Here is an 18,976-nt window from a genome sequence, read left to right as displayed (position 1 = left end):
TATGTTTCTGGACTGATTCTCAAAGGCATGTAAGTGTACCTAAGAGAGGACTTCTGTAGTGTTACTTCCTGTACTCATAAAGGCTTTTGTGAATCGACTCCCTCATTGTTATAACCATTTAAAAAATGTTTTCTCGATGGTTATCACATTCCACGAGAGACCTCACACCATTCAAACCAAGTCTAAAATGTCTATAAAATCACAACATGTCGGAAGCACAAAGTGTTGTAAAGGGTTAGGCAGTATGGTGAAGAGTGAACTTTGAACTAGTCACTCTAATGTGTTTCATTGTTAACTGCTCGAGTGTGGCTACTTAGTTTGAATAATGAAAATGTACTAATAGTTAGTTTGAATGCTTGTTTAGCCAAATAAATCAGGAACTAGGGCTTGTATTAGAAAGTTCTTTTAGAAACTCGGTCGGGGAGATCACTCCCCGAGGACCATAAAGAGGCAGGTTGTGCAGCCTTCTGATGTCTACTACCTCAGATAAAGATAACTGCCCATCCCTCATCTGCCCCTGCTTCGCCGGTCAGCCTAACCAGCATGGCGGCACAGTTATGACCATGTTCTTCAAGTCACGTACAAAATTCCAAGTCCAGCATGTTGTTTCATTCAAACAGCCTTCTTTCTGCCAGCAATAAACAACAAGCATCGACAAAGCAAATAGGCCTGCCTGCATTTTCAGTCCTCATTAAAACATTTAATAAGCCGGCTCCACTAAAAAAACCAAAGCAAAACAACATTTGTTTCTGTATAAAATGCATCTCAGAAAAAACTAATTTAATGTGTGATGATTCAGTGTATTTTGGAGATGTAAAATAGTTCTTAGTGCATTACAATATAAGCACTCCAATGGGGGGTGGAATTACACACCAAAGAGGCAATAAAAGTGACGACAGAGAAATACTCCTATGGGTGGAGCCAAAGTCATCTCTATGGACGTTTTAAAGATTTGGTAACAATAGGTTTTGCAGCTCTAAATATAACAATTTAAATTCACTGAAGAATTAACAGACATTTCAGCCATCTCTGCCATTTCTAAACCCTAACAAGAGCTTTGGAAACAGCTAGCTCCTTCTTTAACCCCTTCCAGGCTCATGACGAGCTGGGCTCGTCATGGTGTAGCCTCCTCGCACGCTGATGACGAGCCCAGCTCGTCACGTAACATGGGTTTTTTTAAATCTCAGCATAGGTGCAGAATCCCACTAGCGCGCATGTGGTTAATGAAATTTGTGATAAGTAGAAATGCAGTCTCTCATGATCAATGTCCTACCTAGCACATTGTAATCTAAGCCTAGAGCTAACTTCTGGAATCAGTTTGAACGTATGTCTTTGCTGGATCTTGAGGTTCAACAGACTAATGCATCCACTCCAGAAATCTGTATTTGATGCTTGGCTATAGGTTCAAGTCCTGGCCGGTCCACTCAGTCTTTCATTTTCCTAATGTCGATAAAATGAGTACTATTGTGTTGGGTAACAATAAATACCTGTTATCAGTGCCAAGATGCCCCAATAAGTGATACACACGTTAACCACAATGAACTAACCATCCACAACCCAGGTCCCACTCCTGTTACTTATCTGTGATCACGTACCGAGCTCCACAGCCTTTTGCCCTTCATCTGTTATATCTACTATGAGACTAAACACACAGGGCCATAAAGATATGTAGTCCAGGCACTCTTGACCCTCTTCAATAACGTGTTTTCATCTCTTGTCCATGCTTTAAATAGAACCTCTTTCTTCTCTAATTAAATCCTCCAGCTCACATGACTTGTTTGTTGCTAAGCTCAAGGAGGGTCTGGTAAGGATACTTCCAAGGAAAACTGGATTAACCCCACCATTCCTAGTTACTCCAGACCGGTTACTTGCTACCAGGAGTAGTCAACGTATTGGAGCAGCACATTGCCACTCAACTTTGGGCGCATGAGCAGGGCCGGACTGGGACCCAAAACCGGCCCTGGCAAAGTGCTCGGCCGGCCCCCCCTCCCAACTCGGGGGGTTGGAGGTGCCGCCGAGCGCTTTGCTAGGGCCGGTTTTCGGACGATTTTGTTGCAGGGCCGATTTTGCTGCTATGCTACAAAAAAGGCCATGTAACAAAATCAGCCACCAGGGGCTCAAAACCGGCCCACCGGGGGATTGCCCGGTGCCCGCTATGGCCAGTCCGGGCCTGCGCATGAGGAAAACAGCAATTTCCTAGACCAGTGCTTCTCGATTTGTTTTAGAACCATGACCCAAGTTTTAGAACAACAAGCTTTCTCAACCCACCTAACTTTATTCGACATGAGGCTGGCGATTATTTTAATGTAACTAAAGCATTGGGTGGTAGCACTCTGTCATTTACAGACAGCATATTTCTCTGAAATGGGCACTACATTTGCACAGACATACAGTTTTACTGATAAAACTATATTGTACACAAATAGCAATGTGTGGAAATCATTGCCTATCCCCTTTCTGCCCTGTAAAAACAATTTAGTTATCATGATGGACACCACAGATTCTGAATGTATTAAGCAGTCTCTATGAAGTGTGTTCCTATATGTGAGGTCAGTGATAGTAGAGTTCATCCTCAGGAGTTCCTTACCGGTTGTGGAGTAGAAAACAAACTGACCTCTCTATATCACTCCTGTGGTAAAGGATTGGTAGACACACATACATGAAATCAAATTGCTAATTTATGTGCCAACACACTTCTAAATGTACATGTTGCAGTATTACATATTATCCCACAAGATATACAAATGAACCTCAAAGACATTTCAAATATATTCCTCTGTTATCTACAGCAAACTCCAGGCCACCGAAGGAATCCGTCTAACCAGAGCAGCTTAGAGTCGGACTCGAATTACCCATCCATTTCGACATCCGAGATCGGGGACACGGAGGACACCATTCAGCTAGTCGAGGTAAGACAATGGTACCTTTCATCGATATCCCCAGACCATGTGGACGGATACTTCCTAGTTGTTGCTAGTGATCCTCCTGGCAGAGGTAGGTGTAGGGCATATGAGCCCATGAGCAGGTCTTAAAGAGGACTGGGTAGAAAATAGGGGCACAGTGTAGCGTTCAGCAGATTTTGGATAGTCCGGGTATCACAACACTGAACTATTACGTTATAGTTTGTAGACCTGCTCCTTCACACCTTGCATTCTTATTCCAGCAGGAAGTGCATTGATACTGTGTTCTCAATGGGATTAAGGGGCTCATTAGGATTGCGGTTAATCCGCATACTCCGGGCCGGCGGAAGCCACCGCCAGCCCCGGAGGATGCGGATTAACCGCTGCGGACAGAAAAAAGACCCCCCGCCAGATTAGGATGGCTGGGGATCTTTTTTCCGTCCGCCGCTTTTCCGCCGCGGTCGCCTTCCGACCGCGGCGGAAAAGCTCTCATATGGCTGGAGGTGTCTATCAGACACGGCCAGCCATATGAGGATGTCGGCGGTCCTATGCCTTTCCACGGCGGCATTTCCGCCCTAGAAAGGCATACGGACTTTTCTTTGGGGGCCCGTTGCGAGCCCCCAGGGATGAAGGGGAGGGGTTGGGGGGTGCACATGGGGGGTACCTATGGTACCCCCCTGCCTTTGCGTGCAGGAAGCGGCAGGCACCACGCGGTGCCTGCCGCTTCGTGCACGCAAAGGAAAACATGGTTTTTTAACAATGCGGCGTGTGCTGCTTCAAGCTATCCTCGTGCATACCTGGGTTTAATTATCGAGCGAACACCTCCACAATTTATGTAGGGCAAACGGTTTTACACGGGTTAAATAGTATGCCTTTGGAATGAAATATCAGGCTCTGAACTTCTGATGGTACATCTTATAAGCATTAACTACTAGTTCTGTGTTTCATATTGATTCTTTTGATTAAAAGAAGAAAAGCAAAACATTACTTTAAAGATTGGGCCCTGAAGAATGCATTTTATGCTTGGGTTAATCAATGATGGCTTAAAGCCTGGTCAAGCCACCGACCGTGATGGATGCGTGAAGCTGAAGCTCCGTCAATATCCCCGTGAACCTATGCCCATAGAGGCCTGAGAGGCTGTTATCCCCACCCAAATCAGCAACAATTGCCACCCCATGCCCCCAGCAACAAAAAAAAAATAATTGTGATTAGAGGAAACAGTGACATAATCCAAGAAACCTAAGGCGGGGAAATAGACCTTCTTGTGTTCTAACCCGTGCGTTGACGGAGATCAGCGTCCCTCGTGTGTGGCATGGGGAAGTGCTGCACGGATGGATACCCAGTGCGGAGATCGTACTGGGACGAACCTCTGCGTCTGAAGAACTGACCCGGCTGCTACTGGAGAGGAGGAGGAACGCCGATCTATTTGGGGACCTGAGTGCTGACCGACTGAGGGGCTCGAGTAGTCGGTGAGCTGCGGTGAGGCGAGGGCTATCCCGTGCAGAGGCCTGCAGAAAGGTGCAGCTACTATAGGTCGTGTGGAGGTGAACTAACGTGAAGAACGACAACGAAGGACTAGGACTATGCAGGAGGTAGGGGCTGCTCACACTAAAGCCTTGGGGGGCAGGTGCTGACAGGGACCACAGGAGGGCCTCGGCCCAACGCATAGGCCATCAGGGTTGACAGGCTGCCCACTGTCTGTTCCCTGAGCTACACTGATCGGTGGACCCTACCGTCTACAGGGCAAAGGAGTGAGGGGCCCAATCAACACACCTGTAGCAGTGGTACCTGTAGGCACTTGGGAGAACTGAAGGCCATCAAAATGTATACTGCTGACACAAGTGCTGTGCAGAAACCTATGACCTGCCGGTGTAAAGCAGTGGGTAGAGGCAACTCGTCAACCCTCTCCCCCAGCATCGGATCAGAGGAGTCACCTCCCCAGCCACGGGCCAGTGCGATTGTGTGGCTGCAGAGAGTAGAGGCCCCTAGTGCCTAAGAACAGACGGGACTGAACCCAGTGGTCAGTGGCCACGGTACAAAAGCATAACGGCCGGCTCTGTTGCAGCTCTATGTAGCATACTCAAAGAACATGATAGACAGAATTGTATGAATCTTTAAGCGGTTTGGGAGGTATTCTCCTGTCCAATCGTTCCACTGCATCATTCCGCCAGTCTAGTGGCTTACCAGGACCACATAAATGGGAGCATGGACGCGGACGCGCCAAAGGTAAGCCCGTCTGCGCCCGTCCGTGCCCAGGATGCGCACAGCGCCAGAACCCCTGCATCTTTTACATCAGGTCTTGAGGTGCACTAGACACCAACTATGTATATTGAGGCCGGTGGTGGGAAATCATGGCTGTGTGTGTCTCCAGTTGAGCCCAGCCCTCTGTAGATATCACTTGTTTTAATTGTAATTGTTCGCTACCTAGACTGGAATATCAGGCGATTAGGCCTTTTAACAATAAAAAATCTAAAGGGAAGTTACAAGATGTTTCAGCGATAAAATGTACTCTGCTTAACGCTCGGTCACTGGTAAAACACAGCCTGGAGTGTGCCACCTTTCTGGAGGAGGAAAATGTCAAATTGGCCTTCATATCAGAGACTTGGATGGATGAAGCTTCAGGGCCACATATAGTGAAAGCCACACCTCCTGGATTTATCTGTTATAACCTTAACAGACCAGGGAGGAGAGGTGGGGGCCTAGCGATTATCTACCATGATTCTCTGAAGGCTGGCTTTCAGATAGCGTCAAATGCTGATTATGAGGCACTTTCCTTTAGTTTTAACCTTACTAATCACTCCACGTTTAAGGGCATTCTACTATATAGACCCCCGGACCCAAAAACAACTTCCTAACTTCTATGGGAAACTTCCTGGAGGAGGGGCTCTGGGTCGACTCATTTACCATCATGGGTGACTTTAATTATCATCTAGAATCTCAGGCTGAGTCAGACACAGTGGCACTGTTGGATCTCATGAAGAGTGCGGATCTCAGTCAACGGGTGTAGGCCCAACTCATGGAGCAGGGCACAGCTCTATTTCTTAGGGACGTTGCTCTTTACTTGGACTGACCACTCCGCTGTGCAATTTGAGCTGGTTTGCTCAGGCCGCATGCCGGTCAGGGTGGGTCCGAAAAGTCAAATTAAAAGTAAATGTAAATGGAGCCTGGAATCAAATTGCAGGTCCCCGCACTAATTAATGCTCTTTTGATGAGTGTGGGCCAATCACCCCCAGGGTTAGAGGAGGCTACTACACACTACACCAATTGGGTCGAGACTGCATGTAATGATCTCTCTCCGGAAAAAGTGAGGGTCCCGAAAAGATCCCATCCAAAAGCCCCTTGGTACACTGAGGATCTAAGGGAACAGAACCTCATTTGTAAATCTCATGAAAGGACATGGAGAAGAGATTATGAGGAAAATGCAAAAAAAGTTATAAACAAAGTCACATACTTATAAACAAAGGATCGATAAAGCAAAAAAGGATTTTTTCTCAAGCCGCAATAATCTTGCAGGAAATTCGGCCAAGGAAATGTTTAATATAGTATCTGATCTGGCCTCCCCTCGTACTAAAAACTAAAAAAGTTGAATCAAAACATGAACTATGTGAGGATATTGCCTTGTTTTTTCAAAAAAAGGTCCATGTGATTTTTTCAGCATTTCAACACCCAAGGGAAAAGGGGTTAAGGGCTTTTTTGGAAGATAATTCCAACATGACCACCTCACTGGCTGTTTTTGATAAATTTGAGCCACTTTCTATCACGGAAACGGAGCAACTTTTGGTGGCAGCCAGGTCAGGTTCTCCTTATGATCCCTGCCCGGTGTCTGTCATCAAACGGGCTTCAGGTCCAGTTGCCCGTTGACTTAGCTCCTTATTCGCCTTAATGTTTGAGATGGGGGATTTCCCTAGACGTTGGAATATTGCTTCAATCCTCCCCTTACTGAAAAAAACTAACTTGGATCTCAAAGATCCTAATCATTTTCGCCCAATATCTCGTCTCCTGTTACCGACTAAACTGGTTGAAAAAGCAATGAACAGACAACTTACATCTTTTTAAGTAAGACAAGAGGCATAGACCTAACTCAATATGGATTCCGAGAGGGTCACAGTACTGAGTCCGCACTTATTAAATCTACTGAAGAGATTGGAGAAGTGTTGGATAGGGGTGGTAAGGCCGCATTGATCATGTTAGACCTGTCAGCGGCCTTTGACACTGTCCATCATGATTTACTGATGGACCGGTTGTCAACATGCGGGGTCCAGGGTATGGCCTGGAAGTTGTAAAAATGCTTCCTCATGGATAGGTCCCAAATTGTGGTATTGTATGAATTTTGTTCCAGACAATTTACCCAGCCCTGAGGAGTCCCACAGGGGTCTTCCCTTAGCTCTACTCTTTTTAATGTTTATGTTTCCTCATTGGCATCTTTAATTGGCTCATACGGTTTTAACTTTATCTCCTATGCAGACTATACTCAAATTGTGGTCGCCTTGCTACCCGGGCAGAGAGCATGCATAGACTGTCGGTTTCACGACTATTTGAAGGCAGTAGAGAGATGGATGGCGCAAAACTGTTTAAAACTCAACTCTATTAAGACGGAAGTCATTTTATTTGGAAATGACCCCAATTTCTGGGCCCCTAGTTGGTGGCCAGCTTCTCTGGGCAACCTCCCTATACCCTCTAGGAAGGTAAAGAATCTGGGAATAATTTTTGATGACAAGCTCAATTTTAGTAATCATAAAAATGTGGTGGCTTCAACTACTTTTTACACCTTGAGAATGATCAAGAAAATTTTACATTTCTTGCCAGCAGATAATAGGCGGACAGTGGTTACTGCTCTTATCATGTCTAGGTTAGACTACTGTAATGGGCTCTACCTAAACTTGCAAGAACAATCCACGAATAAGCTGCAATTGCTGCAAAATGCTACCGCTAGATTGCTTACTAATACTCGGAAATTTAGGCCTATTTCCAATGAAATTTTAAAAAAACACTGGTTACCGATGAGGAAAAGGGTGCGTTTTAAGGCCCTGTGTACTGTGTATGAGGCTCTGCAGGATACTGGCCCAGAATACCTTAAGCACCGGTTGCAGTGGTACCAACCTGTAAGAACATTGCGCTCCATGGGGGCGAAATTGGTTTAGGTCCCAACTACAAAAAAAGCTTCATGAGGCGGAAGAAGCTTTATAGCGTGTGCAGCAAGAGCCTGGAACGAGCGCCCCTTTTATTAGGGAAACTCCACGGATTTGTTAACTTTTAGGAAGCAACTGAAGACCTGGCTTTTTAACTTATAATCTGTGTCTTTATCTTAACGCCTAGAGAAAGCAGTCAGTACCGGGACACCCTCGGGTAACCGTTCGCGCTATATAAATGTTAATAACATAAAATAACATTCAAGAAACATGTTAAATGGCTACTCTTGAGTGATCATTAACAGCATCAACCTGTACTCCTTCTCAGGACCCCAGTCTACAGATGTGATACTTATTTTACAACGTTTGTTTCAATGTATTTTTGCTTGTCTGTTCAATTGTTATCTCGTGCTATGGTCCTTCTGAATCTGTACTGGTTAGGCCGACTCCCAAGCCCGGACCTTGTTTGTTTACCCCCTTTGTTTGATAGTGTTTTAACCTCAACTACATTATTTGTGCCATTATGTTGGTTTTATGCATACTTTCACAGCACTCTGATACCCGTAAGGGTCTTGTTCGCGATTTATAAAACTCTTCAAATAAATAAATAAATATTAAATGAAGCAAGTCCGTTTTATATCCTTTCGATGCTCAGGACCAAGCTGAGGGTTATGTACCATCTTTCTGATATGCAAATGATGGGTATACATGCCTGGGCATCTATGTCACGAGAAATGTGGGTGTAATGTATATAGGATGCTGACAGGCTTTCAGAGAGATGTGCATCAATGAAGGTCACTGCCAATCTCACTGTTAGGACAAGCTGCACTCTAAAACATGATAGTGCTACTAAAATCATTATATGCATTGTAAAACACACTGTGTTGGGTTCCAAATGCTTTCTTCCAAAGGCTCATAACCAGCCGCGGCCACTGCAGGTAATAACAGTGGGGCCGGGTGGGGGGAGGAATTTGAGAGATGGCTACGAGGGGAAATTAAATAAATAATTTGTTTTCCCTCGTGGTTGTCTCTCGAAATCCCCCCACCTGGCCCCACCGCTCTTACCTGCAGTGGCCGCGGCTGCGTAATACATATTGATCTAAATGTATTGACAAACTGGATCTATCATGGTAGAACAGCATAGCCAGACTTGTAGACATCTTACTGGGCCACTTGGTAGTGATAAAAGATTGGACCTTTGCTTCTGGGCAGGAGCCAGCACTTAAAATACATAGGCATGCTGTGGGAATGGGTGTGGTACATAAAGACACTGTATACAACAGCAGTGGCATGGAGATTGACTGCACCACATGATCACAGCAACAAAAATATGGAGCATGGCCTCCAAAGAAAAAGGGGGTGGGAAGGGAAGCTGACTGAACATACTGCTCTCTGTCGAGTGGTGATCTGAGTGAGTTGAGTTGACTGAACTGTATTCGGGGATGGGATATGATAGGAGTAACCTCTTTGAGGAATGTTTAGGTGTAATTGACTGAAGTCATACGCGGGACTCAAAGAGGATTACAATCTGAGGCCCACAGAGGTGTTTAGATACCTAAGATTACCACAAGCTTTGGGGGCCCACATAAAAAGTGATGCTGAGATAGCCCTAATGGCGGTCCACTGGAACACAGGGTTCTATCTGAGCTTCTGGTACAAAAGGCAAGTCCCATGACCTATAGAACGCCACAGGGGTTCCCATGAAATTGAGGGCCAAATGAGAAGGGGACCTGGGAAGGATGGAAGACTCCGACTAGGAAGAGGCATTGCAGTGTCCAAGAGAGTTGGCATACATGCTGGCTTCAGGCTACTTCAGATAAAGCAGGTATTACTCCAAGTGTATTATATCCAGACGACATTAAGGAAAATGGGAGAAATCTAATCAGATTTGTGTCTGAGGGGATATGGGGTAATTTATCCACATGATATGGTCATATACCCCAGCAACTAAATGTTGGTATTTACAAATGGAAAATTCCTAGAGCAAATAAAACTAGTTTGTTCATTCATATAAATATGTTGTCCTCCTAGGATCCCTTTACAGAACGGACTCATTGCTTTTCTTTTATTCCATGATTTTACTTGTTTGTTTACATTATTTGCGTGCACTTGTTTAACTCGGAGTTGTAACTTCTCTATATGGATTACAATTTTCTGTCCAAAACCAATCATTGCCAAATGCACTGCATTTGTTGAAAATAATCATATTTGGATCTGCATCATAACTGAATATGTATTTCAGCAGTTGCCTACAAATTTTGTTCCAGAGCTAGTCCTATTCCTTCCACTATATGTCATTATTACTGCACTTTTACTATATGTTATAAAGACTGTACTATTAAGTTATTAATACTGTAACAACTGTAACATTCTTAACCTTAAGATTTCCCGATGTGACTTATTTTTTTTGGAAGCTTACACAAACTTGGATTACATAGTAGATTTTGATAGTGATGCCTAAAAGTAGAAAATCAGCCGGTGTCCTGTGGAAATACCTGTTGATGTGGGTTCAGTGGTAAAATCTTGTCTCTGCTTGTTGGTTTCTGCAGGAGGCCGGGCTGGAGAAAGCGGCCATGGACATGACACTGTTCTTGAAGCTGCAGAAGAGGGTTCGCGAGCTGGAGCTGGAGAGGAAGAAGCTGCAAGCACACCTGGACAAGAAGGAAGAGCTAGAAAACAAGAAATCCCAGGTCAGGCATTAGCCAGGACATAGTTTCAACTGCAGTGAAGGTTGTGCACCGTCCAAGCTTATTTGTGGCACTTTCCATCTGCATCCTAATCGCTCAGCCCGTCCCATGTCTCAATATCAGAGTTTCAATCTTAGCAACTTTTCATTTTGATACCAGCTTTAATCAAAGCACCACGAAGGCTGTAGGAAATCAGTACGTCAATTGCTGAACTTCAAAGTTTTTTGCTTTTCTCTGGTCTATATTTTGGCCTTAGTCAATAATATGGCACTGTGTAATACAGCCAGAACCTCATGCGGCTTCTTTAAAGGGTATCTTTTGATATTTATTCATGCGCCCAGCATAGAGATAAGTCAACAGCCTTGGGCCCAGGTTAAAAAATTTAACATATCTTCTGTCACGCCAGCCCACTTGTAGTGAGCTTTGGTTTCACCTTACGGCATCTCCTCCATTGTCTCATCTTCTCGCTTCACGCCTCTCACCCAATCACCACTCTTTGGCATTCACTCTCATGACTCATCATAAAAGGTCTTCTAGTGCTGACCACATGCATCATACTTGTCAAGGGTTGACCACCCAGCATTAACCAATAGGATGTTAAGACCATATTATTATATATTGTTATTATAGTATTTATTACGTGCAATAGATGCAAGAAATGGAGAAGTCACAGGACTCTACGAAGCAAACTTTAAAACTCAGATGTTTTTAACAAATTGTTCTCATTTCTTCCCCTCATGCTTGCTTCTGAATTTAAAGTGCTCAGAACAAGCCATTGACGTTTCTTGGTTGGGTGGGCACATCTGGAAACATTTAACCCCAAACCATTTATAATGAACCCCTAAAATGGCGTTGCAGGGAGGGGTCAAAGGAGATAGTTTCTGACGTAGATTTTTTTTTTCACTTGTGTTTTTATAATGTGGGATTGTGACAAAAGTGTTGGGACAACTTTGTCTATATATTATATGTTTTCATCTTTCACTATTCTGGGCTTTTGTGAGGCTAAATGTGCACCTTCCTATCGCTACCCTGTATGCATGACCATAGGCTAGCGTTGAAGTCCAGTTTGTGCCCTACATAATAATGGTTTTAAGCCAATGTTTTAACATTGTATGACCTCTGAATTTATTGTGTCATTTGCTCAGGTAATAGAAACAACAGAAGAAAATAATAACCCGGACCGTGATACTGATCTCGCGTACAACAATCTGAAGGTGAGGAACTATTGAATACAAATCAGATAACACAGCTGTGGTTCTCATTCGTGGAGACATTTGTAACAGTGGTGGCAAAAGCCACAACATTCATATTAAATCCCATTGAAAGTATATAGCAGGTTCTTCAATTTGCATAAGCCAAATTTGTTTATGGCAGAACCTCTCTGATGCCAAAATCAGCCATGAAATCATACCAGAGAGCTTTTCAGTTCACAAGACCGCATGAAATAGCTAAAGCGCGAAATAAGGTTGCATATGTAATGTTAATTCCCATAGGAACCTTTAGCCACACCTACCGCCTGAACCGCTGAACGGGCTTACACCAAGTTTGGCAGGGAGGTAGATGTCAGTTCACGGAAGTGCCCTTTGCTTATTTGGTTTAAATCTGTTCAGTATTTGTTGAGAAATGCAAGTTAAAAATGATAGTGATATCTCTGGCTCTAAATGTTTTGTGGAGGTTTCGAGATGAATCCCGGATGCACGCGCCAATGGGAATGCTCTGATTGGCTGTATGCAACCTGAATAGAAAGTTGCGGCGGCCTTTTTATCTATCGGGAACGGTTTCTGTGGCTGACAATCTGTGTGAAAGTCCACATAAGAGGTCAGGATGGAGAAACACTGACCCCATGGTTGAGAAACTACAGCTACAGGAGCAGATCAGCAAGAATTATCGTTGCAAGAAATAGTGGTTCACCAGGAACCTCTTTATCTAAGGAAATTGTGATTAGTACTAACACCAAATACCGCAGTTCATATGTAAATGTAAAAAAACGTTTATTGACAAACTTAACAAAAACAACAATCATACACTGCTCATAGAGTGAACACCTGGTGTCATAATTGAAACAAAGTGCAAAGTATGTATATATAAAACAACCATGCAATGCCTACAGTCTACATTAACCAGGTGGCTGAAAACATTGCCAATTCCAAATTATGTATTGATCACAAGAGCTTGTAGCATTGCTTATGTGTCAATGGTTTTTCAACCTTATAAATCAATGGAGGATAATCATCAGAAAAAGAAGTAATATGAAAGCAGAGCCATGGCTGTGGGTAATGAGGAACAAATCAGAAGTATGTTGGGGTTCATAATATAATGAAAATGGGGAGACGCCACAGTGAAGACACTTACTGCACAGGGTGGTGTCATTAAAGTTCCTAAATCAGAGTGCTAGAGAAGGATTGTAGAATAAGCCTGTATTAAACAATATGAGTGCACAAATGAGTAATTGGCAAGTGTTTATAATAGCCTCAAATCACTGAAATTAAAACTCATACTGATGAAGAATTAATCTAATGTATATAGAAATTAGTTCAAAAAGTCAGGGAATTAAAAAAGTCCACTTGTGAGCACACACAAAAGTTTACTCGCAGGCAATTTGTTCAAAGACTGTTGTCAATCTGAAACAGTATACATAAGATTATATGCAACATGATTTGCACAAAGACTAGGGTTAAAACTGACACAAAAGAGCATCTATAAAAGTTGCTGAATAATGGAGTGATTCAATATTGGAGGGCGGCAGAGCAAATCATCGCTCTCCACCTTTGGAATTCAGGAAGTGTGGACACTGACGTTCCCTATTTAAAAATGGCACAGCTGATATGTGATGGGTAGTAAGGACCTCTGAAGCATAGCGGGCAAATCACGGTGTGCATGTCCATTGTGCTAGCCGGTCCACCAAAAATGGATCCAAGACTAGTGGGCCACAATAAGGGTCGGGGAGACAAGTTCTGGAGATATGAAGGACTGGTAATTACTCCCAACTATAAGTCGGGCAAAATATTTGGCCAATGGTTACTGACGGTCCAACACATCAATAATGAAATACAAAAAATATTTGATACATATTTATCTACTGAATCAAGTTAGTTGGGAAGGCGAATAGTGCTTAAGAGGGAAACCTTCGTAAAAGCACACTCATAAATATAAAGAAATGTATGATATAACAATTCCCAGATTATAAACATGAATGCTAATAACAATCCATATATACATTGGTGTTACACAAAGAAAAAGGAGATTTTGGAAAGTTCACCCCGAAGCGATCAGACTCCATTAGGATAAGTCCAACAGTGAAGTACAGATCATTAGCTTAGGCCTTGGCGGTAGAAGCCATAAACGCAAAAGTCTGAGTATGTAAAAAATAAGTGTCACCGCCTCCATCGTGGTCAGTCCCTCTGTAACAGAATTGAAGCGCTGTGTCCACTCACACGTTTGCTGCTGTATCAGTTCTTTCTTGTCTCCACCTCTCAGTGGTTTCCTTATATGACTTCAATAACCTGGTATTCTATGTCATTTTCAATATTATCTCTTGTAACATTTTCAACCAAAGGAGCCTTACATCTGATCCACTCCTGTGTTGATTGATTTGTGAAGTTCCCTTCTTTGATATCGGTCCTTTTTAAGGTAATCCACATGGACAAATGATGGAATTTGACCACATCACCACCCCCCCTATGTTGAAAAACCTACATTGCCCTCCTTCCAGCCCAGATCATCTTCAAGACAAGCTGCATCACTTATTAAGCTTCTCGACAATAAGATCCCAGCTTACATTACTCCAGACCAAGAGCCTGGATATTACCACATTGGGGACAAAAGATTATAAGAAGTTAACACCACAAGGCAAGTCTTCCCCCTTTAGGTTTGATAACACGCACCCCTATCAATATCAGATCAGCAGCGACTCTCCTGGAATTGAGCAAAACAAGCTGAAGCACTACAAGGAGCACTACATCTGATCAGACAGCCTACCTTTGATCTTCTTCCAATGAACATATCTTCCTGGAGGCCAGGTTTAGTGCTCTATTGGTCTTGAGTAAAGCTTGCACTTTACCAATGCTAACAGCTACATACAAACATGCATACATACATATACAATGAAAACTACTTAAAGAACAAATAAGAAGGAATTAGCAAAACAGAAACATCATCAAAGTAGCGTGTATCCATCATGATTAGAAATGTATGTAAATTGCAAAAAAACAGCTTATTCCATACCAAGGAACCAGAACTGGTGGATTACTTGTTTCACCCCTGAGGCGGAAGCCGGGGGCATCTCCTTCTCTCTTTGTGCATTTAAGCGGATAATTATTTCAGTGTGAGTGTGATGTTTACATTTCTGTATGCTTGGTGATTGAAAACTAGCGTACAGACGCTACTACGATCTGCCTCTTTTAAAACTGTAGATATTTTAACCGGAGCATTTTTAATTCAGAAACAGACCTCTCTGCCTGTCCGGACGAGATTTCTTGGTCCCAGGGGTCCCGACCTTGCTCTCTCTCCCCCGGCGCAGCCGAGCACAGCGCTCTCGCCGGCCGGGAGAACGCGGAACCGCCATCTTGGAGGGAGGCAGGGTAGCGCTCCAGCTCCTGGACGCCTCCCGCCCTCCCTCACTACTTAAGGCTTGCCGCCCATTCTCATAACAGATTACTTGTTTCACCCCTGAGGCGGAAGCCGGGGGCATCTCCTTCTCTCTTTGTGCATTTAAGCGGATAATTATTTCAGTGTGAGTGTGATGTTTACATTTCTGTATGCTTGGTGATTGAAAACTAGCGTACAGACGCTACTACGATCTGCCTCTTTTAAAACTGTAGATATTTTAACCGGAGCATTTTTAATTCAGAAACAGACCTCTCTGCCTGTCCGGACGAGATTTCTTCGTCCCAGGGGTCCCGACCTTGCTCTCTATCCCACGGCGCAGCCGAGCACAGCGCTCTCGCCAGCCGGGAGAACGCGGAACCGCCATCTTGGGGGGAGGCAGGGTAGCGCTCCAGCTCCTGGATGCCTCCCGCCCTCCCTCACTACTTAAGGCTTGCCGCCCATTCTCATAACAGATTACTTGTTTCACCCCTGAGGCGGAAGCCGGGGGCATCTCCTTCTCTCTTTGTGCATTTAAGCGGATAATTATTTCAGTGTGAGTGTGATGTTTACATTTCTGTATGCTTGGTGATTGAAAACTAGCGTACAGACGCTACTACGATCTGCCTCTTTTAAAACTGTAGATATTTTAACCGGAGCATTTTTAATTCAGAAACAGACCTCTCTGCCTGTCCGGACAAGATTTCTTCGTCCCAGGGGTCCCGACCTTGCTCTCTCTCCCCCGGCGCAGCCGAGCACAGCGCTCTCGCCGGCCGGGAGAACGCGGAACCGCCATCTTGGGGGGAGGCAGGGTAGCGCTCCAGCTCCTGGACGCCTCCCACCCTCCTCCCACCGCCAGATGGACCTGGATAAAAGGAAGGGGTAATCCCGCCCGCGCAGCGGGTGGGCGCAGCGGGCGCCCAAGGCAAGCCCGTCTGCGCCCTTCCGCGCCGGGCCCGCGCCCAGCGCCAGAACCCCTGCATCTCGCACCCCAACAATCTCCTGGACCTCTGATCAACTCTTACACCTACGTCAAGGCGCTTGCAACCCCGCAACTTGTTGTAATCCACATAGCCTGGAAACTATTGCATATTCCTGCTCACAATGTAACTTCACTATCCCTGATGTTATCAAACCGTCTCATCAGCCCATGATTGCTCACTGCCAGCCCCCGGTCACTTTAAAAGCAGCCTTAATTAATTGCAGATCTCTTCCTGCACACGCCTCTGATATCTGGCTATCGCTCGACACTCACAAATGGGACCTATTATTTCTCACAGAAACTTGGATCAAAGACTCGTCCAAACCGGACATTAACTTAGCCACTCCCCCTGGCTACCGTCTTTTAGGCATTAACCGAGAAAATTTCAAACCCGGGGGGGGTCTCGCGGTAATCGCGAAATCCCACCTTACACTGAATATTACAAAAATTCCCAATCCCGGCCTTATTGAAGCCATGCACTTTACCATCATGGACTCTGCAAGTATCATTTTTGCCGGTATCCTGGTCTACAATCCCCCTGCAGCCACCGTCTCTTCTCTCAATGCCCTGACGCACTCTATTGCAGACTTCTCACTTAAGCACTGCCACTTTACAGTGCTGGGAGACTTTAATCTCCATATTGATAATCCGTCTTGTGCTCAAGCATCCTCTCTTCTGGAAACTTTACAAGGACTTACCTTGTCCCAATTAGTTAAAGGCCCCACTCACATAGCAGGCCACACACTTGATCTTATTTTCTCCAATCATCCTGGTATCTCTGCCCTTTCTCCCCTCCTCCTTACCTGGACAGATCATTTCCTTCTTCCCTTTACTTTCACTATTCCATCCTCTCCTCCCCCATCTTCCCTCAACAGAGACAGTGGTCGTAAATGGACCAAAGTCACTTGTGAGTCCATGGATTCCCGTCTTCAGTTTCAATTTAATCAGTTGGAAGATCTTGACAAAGAAACGGCAACATATAACTCGACCCTTACCTCTGCTCTGGACTCCATTGCCCCTCTTGTCCCGCTGACTTCCTCCAGATCTCGACCCTCTGCTCCCTGGTTTTCCCCTTTGCTTCGTGAGGAAAAGAGTAAGTGCAAACAGATGGAACGCAAATGGAGACAGGACTATGACCCTTTGGCCAAACTGGCCTATAAATCTGCCCTAAATAAATTCCAAAAACTTAAACGTTCCTCGATGAGAGCTTATTTTTCAAATCTCATTCAACAGGCGCAGAATTCCTCCAAAACTCTCTTCACCATCGTGAAGGATTTTGTGAATCCTCCTGCCATGAAAACCCAATGCGTTCCTACTCAAGACCTGTGCAACGGACTTTCTGACTTTTTTCAGAATAAAATCATTAAACTTTCTTCCTCCTTTGATAGCGCCCCACCTAACCACCATTCGGATGTTCCATATCCTTCTCACTGTTCTTTTAACTCTTTTAGTGAGCTAACCCCTGACTTAGCGTTGTCACTGCTGTATAAAGTCAAGTCTGGTTCGCCTTTAGACCCAGTCCCTGCTAAAGTAATGGGCAATCTCGCCCCTGTTTTAATCAAACCTCTCCTCTCCATCTGGAATTCCTCCTTGACCCGCATTCAATTTCCCTCAGTGTGGAAACAGGCTAGGTTACTTCCCATTCTGAAAAAACCCGACGCTGACCCCTCACAATTTTGCAACTACCGACCCATTTCGCTCCTGCCTAAACCTGCCAAGGTACTGGAGAAAGTGGTCCAGAAACAACTGGCTCAGTATCTTGAAACAAATCAGCTGCTGCACGATTCTCAGTCCGGTTTTAGAACCGGCTACAGCACTGAGACGGCGCTGCTGGAAGTTTCCGAGATTATCAGGGAATCAGTGGATAGGGGCGAGGAGGCCATGTTGGTCCTCCTCGACCTATCCGCTGCATTTGACACTGTATCCCACAACATACTTACAGCCCGTTTACAACAGCTGGGGATCGGTGGTACAGTCCTGGCATGGACTAAATCTTTTCTGTCCAGACGGTCTCAAAGGGTACTGATGCACCCATTTGAATCAGAGGATAAACCCCTCTTGTGCGGTGTGCCCCAGGGCTCCGCCTTAAGCCCATTATTGTTTAACACTTACTTGGCCCCGCTTGCCAAGGTAGTAGAGTCATGGGGGGTCAGGGTGGTCTCATATGCTGATGATACTCAGCTCGTTTTTTCATTCAGAGACCATTCTGACTCCCTCTTCACCAACTTCAGAAACTGCCTTGGCAATATCTGCGCATGGATGTCTGCCAATCACCTTGCCCTAAACACCGACAAAACTGAGGTCCTCTTTTTTAGCCAGAAATCGACTCCCCCTGCAACCCTATGGTGGCCTACCGTCCTGGACCCTCCACCCATACCAGTGCAGTCCGCCCTCAACCTTGGCTTCATATTTGACAACACCTTGTCCGGTAAAACCCAGGTCAATAAAGTTGCGGGGCCTGTTTTAATAAGCTGCGTATGATCAGGAAGATTTTTCCCTACCTCCCCCAAACATCCCGCAAAACGGTTGTCCAGGCACTTATCACGGCACATCTTGATTATGCCAATAGCTTATATGCCGGCGCCCCCCAATATCTTATTGACCGTTTGCAAATCATTCAGAACGCTGCAGCAAGGCTTATTGGAAATATCCCTGCCCGCAATTCGGTCAGAGCATATCGGGATGAGCTACACT

General features: G+C 44.8%; 1 protein-coding gene across 1 annotated transcript in view; it reads left to right on the top strand.

Annotated features, from left to right (window-relative positions):
• The window catches only part of MYO5B (myosin VB), a 1,009,160-nt gene that overhangs the window by 866,289 nt on the left and 123,895 nt on the right, over positions 1-18,976 (top strand). Inside the window, exons 25-27 of the mRNA XM_086960377.1 lie at positions 2,790-2,909; positions 10,579-10,719; positions 11,862-11,930. Of these exons, the coding sequence (XP_086816503.1) occupies positions 2,790-2,909; positions 10,579-10,719; positions 11,862-11,930 (330 nt within the window). The remainder of the gene's footprint in view (positions 1-2,789; positions 2,910-10,578; positions 10,720-11,861; positions 11,931-18,976) is intronic.

Source organism: Lissotriton vulgaris, chromosome 3_1, assembly GCF_964263255.1.
Source record: "Lissotriton vulgaris chromosome 3_1, aLisVul1.2, whole genome shotgun sequence".
Taxonomy (NCBI): Eukaryota; Metazoa; Chordata; class Amphibia; order Caudata; family Salamandridae; genus Lissotriton; species Lissotriton vulgaris.
The sequence above is the reverse complement of the archived record's forward strand: the minus strand, read 5'-3'. Positions and strand labels throughout refer to the sequence as shown.